Raw genomic sequence first — 12137 nt, 5'->3', positions numbered from 1 at the left:
TTCCAGAAATCACCTGGCATCCACATGTGCAGCAATACACCTGTCCTGTGTGCGTGTGTGACTCTTGGCCTGTGCAGGGCTTTCCCTGGAGCAGCACCGTGAGGTCCTTAAGGACAGACACCAGGCCTTATAGGTGCTTGTGTCTCCTACTTTCCAACAGTAAATGTTCCTTAATGAAAAGTTGGCTGAGTCTGTATGTCAAGGTCAAGAGGAAGTGGTGCCTGTGGCAGAGTTCATCCTGACAGAGGTTACGTATTCCTGCATAATTGAAAGGAGACTCAGCTGGGCAGGTGTGAAGTCTATCCTGCTCTTTCACAGATGATCAAGTATAGTTCTATGTCTGTGGTGTCAAATAAAGGGCATCACAGTTTAAGAAAGACATGACAGATTAGGAAGCAGTTCAGAGGACAGCTGTCATGAAGATAGTTTAGAAAAGATGATCTAGGAAGAATGGGAGGAAATATTGGGGTTATTTAAATCTGACAAAAGGAGCCTGGAGAAAGTGTCACAGGTAATTGATTTTTGAATATATGTGGAGATGTTTTTACAGGGTGGAGGTTCTCAACCCTTTTTCATGGCAAGGCCCTCTTAGGAAAAGATTAGATTTACAGAATCCACAGGGTAGATTGTGCTCTAAGGCTATGACGCTAGGCCTTGCCCTGCCACCAGAGACTGAGGAGGTCAACAGCTTAGCATCTAGTAACCTATGCGGGCCTTTGGGGAGTGTTATGAACTGAATGTGCTCCTCCTCAAAGTCATATGTTGAAACCTAATCCCAATGTGATGTTATTAGGAGTTGGGGACTTGGGAAGCTGATTAGGTCATGAGATTGAGGTCTTCATCAATGGGATTAGTACCCTTAGGAAGAGACCCCGGAAATCCCTCACCCACTTGTAGGGAAAGGATATACCTGTCTGTGAAAGTGGGTCTCAACAGACATTGAATCTGCCTGTGTCTTGATCTTGGACTTCCCAGCCTCTAGAACTGTGAGAAATGCATGTGTATTGTTTAAACCATTCAGTCTATGGTATTTCTGGTATAGCACCCCAACTCACTGAGAAGAGATTTGTGCACCTCTTAGGGAATTGATGTAGAGAACAGAGACTGTCTGTATTTTAGGTAGAGTAAGAAGAAGTAGGGTAAAAGTTTTATGAAAGATTGAAATAAATGGAGAAAACATTTTATACAATTTGGAAATATTGGATTGCTTTGTCAAAGTGTGTGTGTGTGTGTGTGTGTGTGTGTGTGTAGCATGTCCCCAAAGCAGTTTAAGCTTCACTAACTTCAGAAAAGTGCTACAGACTTACTCAGAAGGTCATTTGAAGGTTTCATTATTTACACTTAATTTATACTGATTTTACTTTGGGGAATATTGAATAATGAATTATTGATTTTAGTTGAGTCAATCCCTCTGAAGATGGTAAAGCCCTAGTAAGCCTACAATGTGCTAAGCCACATGTACAAAACTAAGCAAGTATGAAAAAATGTAAGATATATATCTGGGTTCATGGAAGGCAAAAACATTCTATTGGAAAGATGGATTTGAGGATATATGTGATTCTGAGTATGAATGTCTGGATATAAGCAAAAACTACAAGTTGTTTTGCAGACTTTCAAGGCAGTGGAAGAGTTTCACTTAGAATCGGTGAGACCCAAGTCAAGGTCTCCAAACAGTAAAAGTGGACCCAGGTATACATGGGTTATAGATGGATTAAGCAGAAAATTTCATTAAGGTAAGTATATGACATGATGAAAAGGTGACATAGGAAAACAGGATGGCAGGAAGGGCAGAGGGACCTGGAGGCCTAGAAGAGGTGACTGGATCTTCTGGGCTGATTGGGGGGAAGGAGTATGGGCACACCCTCTTCAGTTGTCCCCTCTACCACCTTCAGAAACCCTTTGTGACTCTTCATTGCTCTATGATGTAAGCCTAGAGAGTATATATGGTCCAGCATCTGCACACTCAGAGCTCAGTTATCTTGGGGAAGACTTGTGATTTGATTACCTATGGGCAGTTACCTATAGGCAGCCTTGTTGGTTCTCTCATTTCCTAATAGCCCTACTGAACCATGTTGAACATCAGCTCAACATGCATGGAGGTGGACTCCAATTTCCCCTCCTTCTGTGGGCTGTCGTTTTTCCTTTTGTTCCTGTGGTACTTGATGGGGATTCCATTTCTATTCTGGAACACCAAACCTATCCAAAAGGTAAGGAACCCTGAGGGAACCCTCAACAGAGATTATCACTGTTTCCATTTCTAGTCCCATATTAAAAACAAATAATGCTTATTTTTGAGAGAGAGAGAGACAGAGCATGAGTGGGGAAAGGCAGAGAGAGAGGGAGACACAGAATTGGAAGCAGGTTCCAGGCTCTGAGTTCTCAGCACAGAGCCTGATGAGGGGCTCAAATTTACAGACTGCGAGATCATGACCTGAGTCAAAGTCAGATGCTTAACCAACTGAGCCACCCAGGCTCCTCTCTAGTCCCAAATTTTAAAATGACTTTGGTAGGATCATCTTTCACTTTGTCCCCTGCCTTCTCAGCAGTCCCTCCAGGAGACCTAAAATATCAACTTCTCTGCCTGAGCCTCCCCCCCCCCCCCCCCCTTCCCCCTTCNGCCCCCCCCCCCCCCCCCACCTGCTTCCACCTTCCTACCAAACTCAATGACCCCCTTGGCACACTTTTTTCACCCTCACCACCGGATCACTCTTTGTCACCAGGGCCTTTTCCTCCCTTGGATTCCAAATTCTCAGTGGAACATTTCCAACCCCAACCTCTTGTCTTTTCCCCTCTCCTACCATATGATGCTGAGAGTATGAATTATGTTGTCCAACCACAGTTTACTTTGTCTCTAAATACCATCTTCTTTCTTGAACCCACCCTTTCCCAAGATGTCAATCCCTTTACCAGAGTTGTCCCAGACAATGAATCCCACTGAGACCTGTGTTTGTCATCATGCACTACCAACCCTGTTTCACCACCACCAGACTGCACTTTAACTGTGACTAAATCTAAATTGATTTACATCTCCTTGAAGCCTGTTCTGGAGAACTCTCTAGAATGGCCCTGCCATTTTGTTTGCTGTCCACTTATATCCTGACAAACACAGGCATTGACTGTTCAAGCTTGTCTATCTCAGAACTCTCTGGTTGGCAAGCTCATGCCAAAGACTTCTTCCCTTCCACCTTGGCTGTGTATAATTTCAGTCAAGAGTTTCTTGGGGCACCTGGGTGGCTCAGTCGGTAAAACGTCCAACTTCAGATCAGGTCATGATCTCACGGTTAGTGGGTTTGAGCCCTGTGTCGGGCTCTGTGCTGACCACTAGCTCAGAGCCTGGAGCCTGTTTCGGATTCTGTGTCTCCCTCTCTGACCCTCCCCTGCTCACACTGTCTCTCTCTCTCTCTCCCTCCCTCTCAGAAATAAATGAAACATTAAAAAAAAGTTTCTTGCCTTCCATTCTTCAGAGGCTTCTTCCAACCTCTTCAACTGTCTCCTCCTCATCTCAGAAACCCTTTGTGATTCTTCAGTGCTCTGTGATTGAAGCCTGTAAAATGTTATATAGTCCGGTGTCTGTATACTCAGAGCTCTGTTACCTATAGGCAGCTTTGTGATTCTCTCATTTCTGAATACCCCTACTGAAACATGTTGAGCTCAACAAGCTTGGAGATTGACCCTAATATCACCTTCCTGTGTGGGTTGGGGTTGCTCTTTCTGTTCCTGTGCTACCTGATGGGGATTCCATTTCCAACCTGAAACACCAAACTCATCAAAATGTAAGGATTCCTGGGGGAGCCCTCAACAGACATTAGTATTGTTTCTATTTCTAGTCCCAAATTTTAAAATAAGTTTGGTAGGATCAGACACACCTCAAATGGGCATTCAGTCCTCTAGGAAAAGAGATCTGCCAGGGCTAAGGGTTAAGGAAGTACTAAGGTTTCCACTTGAAGCTCACAGACTATCTGGGTGTAGTGGTGGGTCTTAGATAAAATCCCAAACATAGGGATTCTGTAGTCCTAGTTTGGGTTTAGAGAGTATGGGATGTGTATAAGAGAACAATGATCCCCAGCATTTGATCATGGGTCACCTTCTCATGTGAGGTGTCACTCGACCAAGTCTTCCATTGTGTTGGGCTGATCAAGAGAAGATGATTTTGAGAGAGAGTGTAAGTAGGGTGGGGCAGAGAGACAGGGAGTGAGGTTTCCCAAGCAGTCTCCATGCTGTCAGCACAGACCCTGAGAGCCTAATCTTACAAACCACGAGATCATGACCTGAGCTGAAATCAAGAGTCGGACACTTAACTGTCTGAGCCACCCAGGTCCTAAGAATGTCTCTGTTTCTGAGAGAAGAGTGAGATGAGTCCCAGCCCCTCATTCTTTTATTTTCATTCTAGTGTCAGGGCAGACCCAAGAGGAGCAGGAAGAGTCGGGCACTGAAAGGTAAGATTCTGCCTATTCCACCTGAGTTCTCCCAAGGATGACCCTTTCATTTCCATGAGATTCTAGGGCCATGATTTCTGAGGATGTCACTACTAGGCACAGTCCCCATCTGAAAATGGAGGCCTCAGAGCAGTCACAGCCAGAGGCCCTTATTTTCCCTGCTCCTCCCCATCCCTGAGCATGGAGCTGTGATGGATCTGGGCAATGAGTGTTGCCCAGTAAGTGTCTGTGTGAGATGTCAAGAGTCAAAACTTCTGTCTCCTGATTTGTGAAAGACCTGTGACATCATGGATACTTATGATTCCTCCCTGAGGTAACCACTGACCTCTGTGCTTCACAGAGGTGGTTTGAGCATCACCTGAGACAGTATTATCTTAAAGTACTTTCATTTACATATATTTAAGTTAATACAAATATCACATCATTGACCATTTGACCTCACCTATGATTATTGGGGCATTCAGAATCTTATATCCCAAGGGTATCTCATAAAGGGACTTCTGTATAATACCTATGTTCCTATTTTCACCACATATAACCCACTCTTCTGATTTCCCAGGTTGGAAATGCAGTCATAGAGAAGAGGAAAAGATAAGGAAGTTGATGTCTAATTTAAGGAGGTGACTACTCTTTCCACTTCTATCCTGATCCCTCCTAGAGCATAATTTATGCAATTGTAAGGATTCAGGGCAGCCTGCCAGTCATAGGAGGGGGTAGCCATAGGAATAGATATATGAATGAGGGCATTGGGGTGAAGGCTACTGAGTGTATTATGATTTCATAAATGTGGAGCACTGTGAAGGGGCAGCAGGCTTCAGGCAACCCCTCCTTTGGCAGGTCAGCAGGTCCTCCTTTCCTTGTCTGGCCCTGGCTGCAGCTTTGTATCTCCTTGTCTCCTTAAGCCACCTACACCAACAACGTGATACCATCCACATTCGTCGCCTGTTATGTCCAGACCCCAACTGTGAGGTGTGTAATAACACCACTGCTGAGATCAATCGGCTGCTGTACCCAGAGGCCCTTCAAGATGCTACTTCCTTGATTTCCACAGCTTCTGTGACTGAGCATTATTCACCTTGTCCCAAGCCTTCTCAACAATCCCTCCAGAAGACCTAGTATCAGCCTCTCTGCCTGAGCCTTCCCGACCACCGGCCTCTACCTTCCTACCTAACCCAGTGACCCCTTTGGCAGCCTTTTCCTCCCTTCAATTTCAAATTCCCAGTGGACCATTTCCCACCCCAATCTGTTGCCTGTTCCCCTCTCCCACCATATGATGTTCAGACAGTAGACCCTGTTGCCCAACCAGAGGATACTTTTTCTCTAATCCCATCTTTTCTCATGAACCCACCCTTTCCCAAGATGTTAACTTTTCACCAGACTTGTCCCAGACAATGAATCCCTGCTGAGACCTGTGTTTGTCATCATGCACCACCTACCCTGTCTGTTTCACCACCACCAGACTGCACTCTCACTAAATTGATTTACATTTCTTTGAAGACTGTTCTGGAGAACTCATCTCCAGAATAGCCCAGGTGGGTTATCTACTTATGTCTGAACAATCACAGGCATTGACCATGGAGTTTGTCAATTTCAGAATTCTTTTGGTGGCAAACTCATACCAAAGACTTCTTCCCCGTTACCTATACTGAATATAATTTCAATTAAGAGTTTCTTGCCCTCCATTCTGCAGAGGCTTCTTCCAGGGGAGACCTTGAAGCCAACCTTGTAGACCCTGGTGATGTCTCATTTCTCAGCCCTGATGTCCTAGCGCTTCTGGAGAAATCCAAAAGAGGAGTAATTTCCTGATTTGGGAGGAATAGAAAAAGGGCTCTTTCCAAAACAATTTAGGCTAGACTACACACTAAATACTTCAGGGAAAATGCTAGAGTCAATTGCTGATAAGCATGACTTGACAGCCTCCCTTCCTGGAGGATGGAACAGCAAAGATAAAGGAGCCGCATGTGCATCTGCAGCCCCCATATCCTATGAACTTGGCAGAGGGCCATTTACAGCAAACACCTATTCAGCTCTTCTGGGGTATCCCAGCTCTGTATGACTAGTCCTTGCCCTCTGCTCCCCATGTCTCAGATAAGGATAGAATCTCTGCCTCCATAGACCAGGAATCTCCAGTCCTTCCCCCAACCATGCCCTCTGTTGCCCATATCTCAGATGATTGCTCCTCAAACTTTAAATCTCTGCCTCCACAGACCAGGAATCCTGAGTACTTTCCCATCCACTTTCTCTAGCCTTACTTGATACCAGCCTCAATCCCTGCCTCAACCCCAGCCCCAATCCCAGCCCCAACCCTAGCCCCTATATCTCAAGTCCAGTCTGAGGCTGACCTTCAATCCTCACTCCCAATCCTGCTACCTGGTCCTCTACTCCAGATTAAGCCCGTGGAGCGTGTTTTCATAGACCCCAGAATGGATCAGAGTCTCTCATCTCTGAAACTCAATACTTGGAATGGAACGTGTTGTAGAAGCAACAGGAAAGTTTGTGGTGTTTACCCAGTGTGGTTCAAAGATCCCACAAGGACTTTTGTCCACAATTCCTAATGCTTCTAACTCCCAGGACTCCCAGGCCCATGTTGCAATGTCTGTCCTTCCCAGACAGTGTAAGAAACTAGAACCTCATCTTTGAAAGAGGCTCATCCAACACCAGTGGCGCCTTCCCTGCAGGGTCCATCAGTACATAGACCTCTAAGGAGAGTAGCAAAAATCTAAATGTTGGGTTGAGCCAACCTGAAAGCTTCCATGAGCGGGACTCAGAAATGCTTTTGATGGAGGAGGACATTGGGATGGATCCAGGAAAGAAGCTAAAGAATGGCCCCAGAGATCATCTGTTGAGTGACCCAGAGAGTTCTTCAGATCAGGATATGGGGTATGATTCTGAGAAAGATCAGGATATGGGGTAAGATTTTGAGAAAGATCTTAAAAGCCCATCAGAGAAAAAAATCAAAGGCATCTGTGAAAAGTCTAGGTCAGAGACAACTTGGAAATGTGCAGAAAATACATTTGAGCAAACATTTAAGGAAATCAATGAGGGTCGACTCCCTGGGACTGTGCATAGTTCATGGCATACTATGAAGCAGACATTGCTTCCTTCTGAGAAATCCCACACGGAAATACAACAGAGAGTTCTGTCACCATCAGTGGGTGGGGACTACTGCCTGAACACCTCCTGGGAGCTTTCCTTCATTGAATCTAATGCACAACAGAGGCTGTAATCCCATATTAAACAATTTACTATGAGGATGGTACAAGGCCTTCCCCCCAAGGTCCTTGAATCCATAGAGACCTTTAGAGGCCCTATCCCAGGCCTTATCTCATTCAAACTTTCCCTCCTCAACCAACTGTATTTCTGAGGTCAATTCAGAAGTCTGGGGCCTTCAAGTCCCTTAGAGGAAGCTCTAAATCTCTCCGTGGAGACAAAGTGGGAACAGCAAATTCAGCCCCCATCCTGGATCATTCTCTCCTTGCTACCTCAACGGTGGGCAAAGATGGACAGGGAATCCCAACAAAATCGCCCTGTTATATCAACCATGAGCTTGCAGAGGATGCTCAGACAGACTCTTCAACCTATCAGACACAGCACAATAGAGAAAGCAAGTCAGAGACAGCCTGTACCAGCCAACAGATTTCCCACAAAACTGCCCATTAAGGCAAACTGGGGCCATATGTGAGCCAAAGGTTAAGTCAATAAATCCCAGTGGTAGAGTAAAAATGCAACACAGCAAAACTATGAAGAATCCAGAACCCGTTCCTGTACCCAATGTGTCCAGGGAGATATTCAGGGCTGAGAAGCTTGGTGTGTGTCAATCAAAACTAGAGATGTCTTGATAACCACCAAGCCAGGAAGCCCCCAAATGATGTGAATGCAAATAAGGTCAAAGCTGTGACCATTAAAAGCCACCCACCAAACATATCAATTCCCCAAGATCCTAAATTAGCAATCCTTAAAGAACAACTGTATAAGGAATTAAAGCATAAGCTGGAGCAAATAGAGTGTAACTAGGCCCAGAGGCAACACAACGATCTGACCCTCTCGACTTACAAGCCCTCCCTTCCTCATGACCAGGGTGACTCCAGTGGGGACATGGGAGCTTCCCAGGTGCTGCACGTCCATCTGGAGGACACAGGAATTAGTATGGGACAGCAGCAGGAGCCATGGGTCCCTAAGCATGTCTTAAGGAAGCACCAGCTCTAGAATTACCCACCAACTACAGAGACAGTGAGCCCTTCATGCTCCAAAGCACAAGAGTCTCTGGTGGAGGGTATGCAGGACTGGGGACATCCGAACATGTAAGGAAGTTTCCCTACTCAGGATGTGGCACTGAAGGGGAAGCTTGGGAGCCAGTCCTACCACACCCTATCACAGAAGGGTCAGCCTCACCGTGAAAGCCTTTTAAATGAACACTATTTTACAATGCCTTAAACCCAGGAGAAAGTGCAAAAGAGCAGAAAACTTCCAGGAGAAGGGGAGCACCCTCTCTGTAATAAGTAGAGGCATGATTCCAGATAGAGTTTCCTTTACTGGGATGACCAAAGCTCAGAAAATCAAGAAAGATGTTGGAAAGGTCCTAGAAGGGAAAATGGGGCACCAGCATGCAATAGGTAGCACCTGCCCTCAACAGGCCCTTTTGTCCCCACCCAAGTTTGTGAAAACTTGGAAGGAAGCACAAGTGCAGGCCAAGACACAATCTGTCCTTTTGAATACAGGGCCCCTCCTGTAACAAGATAAATACCAAGTCCTGCCACCAAGAAACTGTCCTTGGGGACCACAATCATTCTGCAAGTTTTAGACAGATCAGGGACAAGGACAGACACCCCCACAAAGCTGTGGCACTTAAGTACCAGCTATTGGGTCAGAACCGTCACCTGTCTGTGCCCCACAGGGAGCCAGTGCCCCACAGATGCCACACCTGCAGGCCTCAAGCTGGCCAGGGGCCTCCAGGCATTCTCACTGCTGCTAAAGGCACAGTATTCAGAGATCTGTCTCTATTATTTAGACGGAAAAGCCTTCTCCAGAATTTTTTTTTTTTACAAATAGTTTATTGTCAAGTTGGTTTCCATATAACACCCAGTGCTCATCCTCACAAGTGCCCCCCTCCGTGCCCATCCCCCTCTTCCCCCCGACATCCATCAGTCCTCAGTTTTTGTCAGCATTCAAGAGTCTCTCATGGTTTGCCTCTCCCCCTTTCCCCCACCATTTCCCCCCTTCTTCTCCCCATGGTCCTTCTCCAAAATTTCTAGGGGGGGAAGTTTCCCACCCCAAATTCCACAAAATAACCCCTTGTAAAGAATATTGATTCTTTTCAATAAATATTTCTCTAATAGTGATGTCTGTTCTGTGTATTGTGTTCAGGGCATGGGTTTTGGGTAATTCAGAGCTTTGTGTTAGTTCAGCTGTTACTGATTGCTTCAAGGGATCAATCCCCTGAATCTCTTGAGAAATTGGTATCATGTGCCCCCAAAGCCCATTTGATGCAATTTTAGGAGATGGGCTCTGTCTCCCTTAGGTTAGCCTTAATGAAAATGTATAGTAGCCCTCACTTTAACTGTCATCAACTGTTTAATACCCCTTAGAGCAAGTTTTTTGTAATTGAGGAGGATAAAAGATAGGTATAGAGTTCAGAAAATAATGATTAAGCCACTGGTTTTTTTTCTTCACAGTTAGTGTTACAGTGGCTTAATCATTATTTAGAAATCTGTGATCAGGAGATCCCACAGGTGGGTGAACTCTGAATGGGCGTGGTTGGGCTGGCTGGGGTAGGGTCTAGGAACAGCATAGATGCTGCTTAAGAATCTGTCATGTGGGTCTTGTCAAACTTTTTTTGCAAAGCAAAAGCATCACTTATCTGTCAGTGGTAGCAATGTTGACAAGGCAGCCACCACCTCCCAGGGTAAGATGCCTTAGAAAAAATGAAGAGGGGAAAGAGTGACTTTGCTGGAGGAACAAAGATCACCTTATCATGATCCTGTTCTGCTTCTTACTTTTCTCAACCTGATTCAGGCACCAGCAGCCTACTGCTGCTACTGCGCAGCCAGTGCAGTTACTGCCGCCCTGCAGAGTTTATTACGTTGAATACTTCTGCCATCAGGGATACTATAGTCTGACATTCTGTCGTTTTACCTCATCGTATCCTTCCAGCTTATATGTTCCCTGTTATCAACTCCACATCATTCATTTTTCCACTTCTTGTCTATCTACCAAGGCCTTGTCTTCCAGACCATCTATCAGATAACTAACATTTTAAAAGCTCCAGTATAGGAGCTCCTAGGTGGTTCAGTCATTTAAACAGCAGACTCTTGATCTCAGCTCAGGTCTTGATCTCGTGGTTCATGAGTTTGAGCCCCACATCAGAGATCCCTGCTTGGCATTCTGTGTCTCCTTCTTGCTGCCTCTCCCCCACTTGTGCTCACTCTCTCTGTCTCACAAAATAAATAAATAAGCCTTACAAAAACTTTTAAAAAGCCCCAGTACAACACAGGGAATATAGTCAATGGAACTGTAATAGTCGTAGCTGCAGTGGGGAGCACAGCATAGAATAGAGTTTTACACCTGAAACTAATGTGCTATTGTGTGTCAACTATTCTTCAATTTAAAAAAAGGCTCTGGTACAAATGGACCCCATCCAATCCCCATCAACGCTTCCTGTCTGGCAAAATCTCATCTCTCTGCCTTTTCTAGAAATGCCTTTTTCTAAGTTACTAATCACTATTGGAAACCTCACAATTGAGGCTATTGGTGCCATAAGAAATTCAGCACTACCTGGAAATCATTCATTCATCCCACAAATACTTATCCCAGGCTTACATGTGAACAGAACAATGGAGTTAGGTCACTATTTCCTTAGTCTGTTCTCTTCCCAATGCTACTCAGATCTATTTTAAATTTCCTTCACTTTCCTCAACTTAGGCCATCTTCACTTAGCCTGGCAGATGTGCTGGACCACAGTTGACAGAGGAGCTAGAAAGCTGTGAGATCGGAGCTTTTCATCAGAACACAACACAACAAAACAAATCCTTCCAATGACATTTCCCCATTGCTCTTTCCTTCCCAGTGTAAAAGGAATTACTCTTTATTGAGAAATAGCTAAATTCTAGTCTTAACGGACTGAGCCTACCTCGCCATTTCTCCTCCTGCCCCCTTCCCTGTCCTTATGAGGCACAAAACCTCTTTTATTTTTTTAAGATTTTTACTAAAGAAATGTTTAAACATGCACAAGAGCAGCTAGAACAATGTAACTTTCCACATACCCCTCACCCAGGTTGCACTATTATCATTTGGCAGGTGTGATTATGATTAAAGTGCAAAAGCCCACTTAAACACCTTACCATCTAGGGGCTCCTGGGTGGCTCAATTGGCCGAGTATCTGACTGTAGGTTTAGGCTCAGGTCATGATCTCACGTTTCATGATTTCAAGTCCCACATTGGCTCTGCAATGCCAGTGTGGAGCCTGTTTGGGATTCTCTCTCTCTCTCCTTCTCCCTCTCTCTCTCTCTGCCCTCCCCCACTCTCAACTTTCTCTCTCAAAACAAATAAACATGGATTCTTTGGAGGAAATATGTGGGGTAGAGCTGCCTCAGAGTATATTTCTCATTTCATAAAGGTAAAAATGCAGTACTGGGGAAAACTGCAGCTGATGGAAGAGTAGATCTTGGAGATGTAGATCTCTGGGGACAATGTGGGGTCCAAAGG

The 12137-nt window shown here is 45.2% G+C and overlaps 2 protein-coding genes across 2 annotated transcripts in view; both read left to right on the top strand.

The window, feature by feature from the left end:
* The first annotated feature begins 1995 nt into the window (after positions 1-1995).
* Positions 1996-5896, top strand: LOC144227621 (spermatogenesis-associated protein 31D3-like). Its single transcript, XM_077759306.1, has 4 exons — positions 1996-2207; positions 4391-4436; positions 4996-5056; positions 5339-5896. Exons 1-4 carry the CDS (start codon positions 2070-2072, stop codon positions 5550-5552), a joined length of 459 nt encoding a protein of 152 aa, XP_077615432.1. The 5' UTR covers positions 1996-2069; the 3' UTR covers positions 5553-5896.
* A 1310-nt stretch (positions 5897-7206) lies between these two features.
* Positions 7207-12137, top strand: part of LOC144227590 (uncharacterized) — a 69892-nt gene continuing 64961 nt past the window's right edge. Inside the window, 1 exon segment of the mRNA XM_077759286.1 lies at positions 7207-7346. Coding sequence (XP_077615412.1) covers positions 7207-7346 — 140 coding nt within the window.

The sequence above is a fragment of the Crocuta crocuta genome, unplaced genomic scaffold (assembly GCF_008692635.1).
Source record: "Crocuta crocuta isolate KB4526 unplaced genomic scaffold, BGI_CrCroc_1.0 scaffold41, whole genome shotgun sequence".
NCBI classification, from domain to species: domain Eukaryota; kingdom Metazoa; phylum Chordata; class Mammalia; order Carnivora; family Hyaenidae; genus Crocuta; species Crocuta crocuta.
This window is presented reverse-complemented; position numbering and strand designations above follow the sequence as displayed.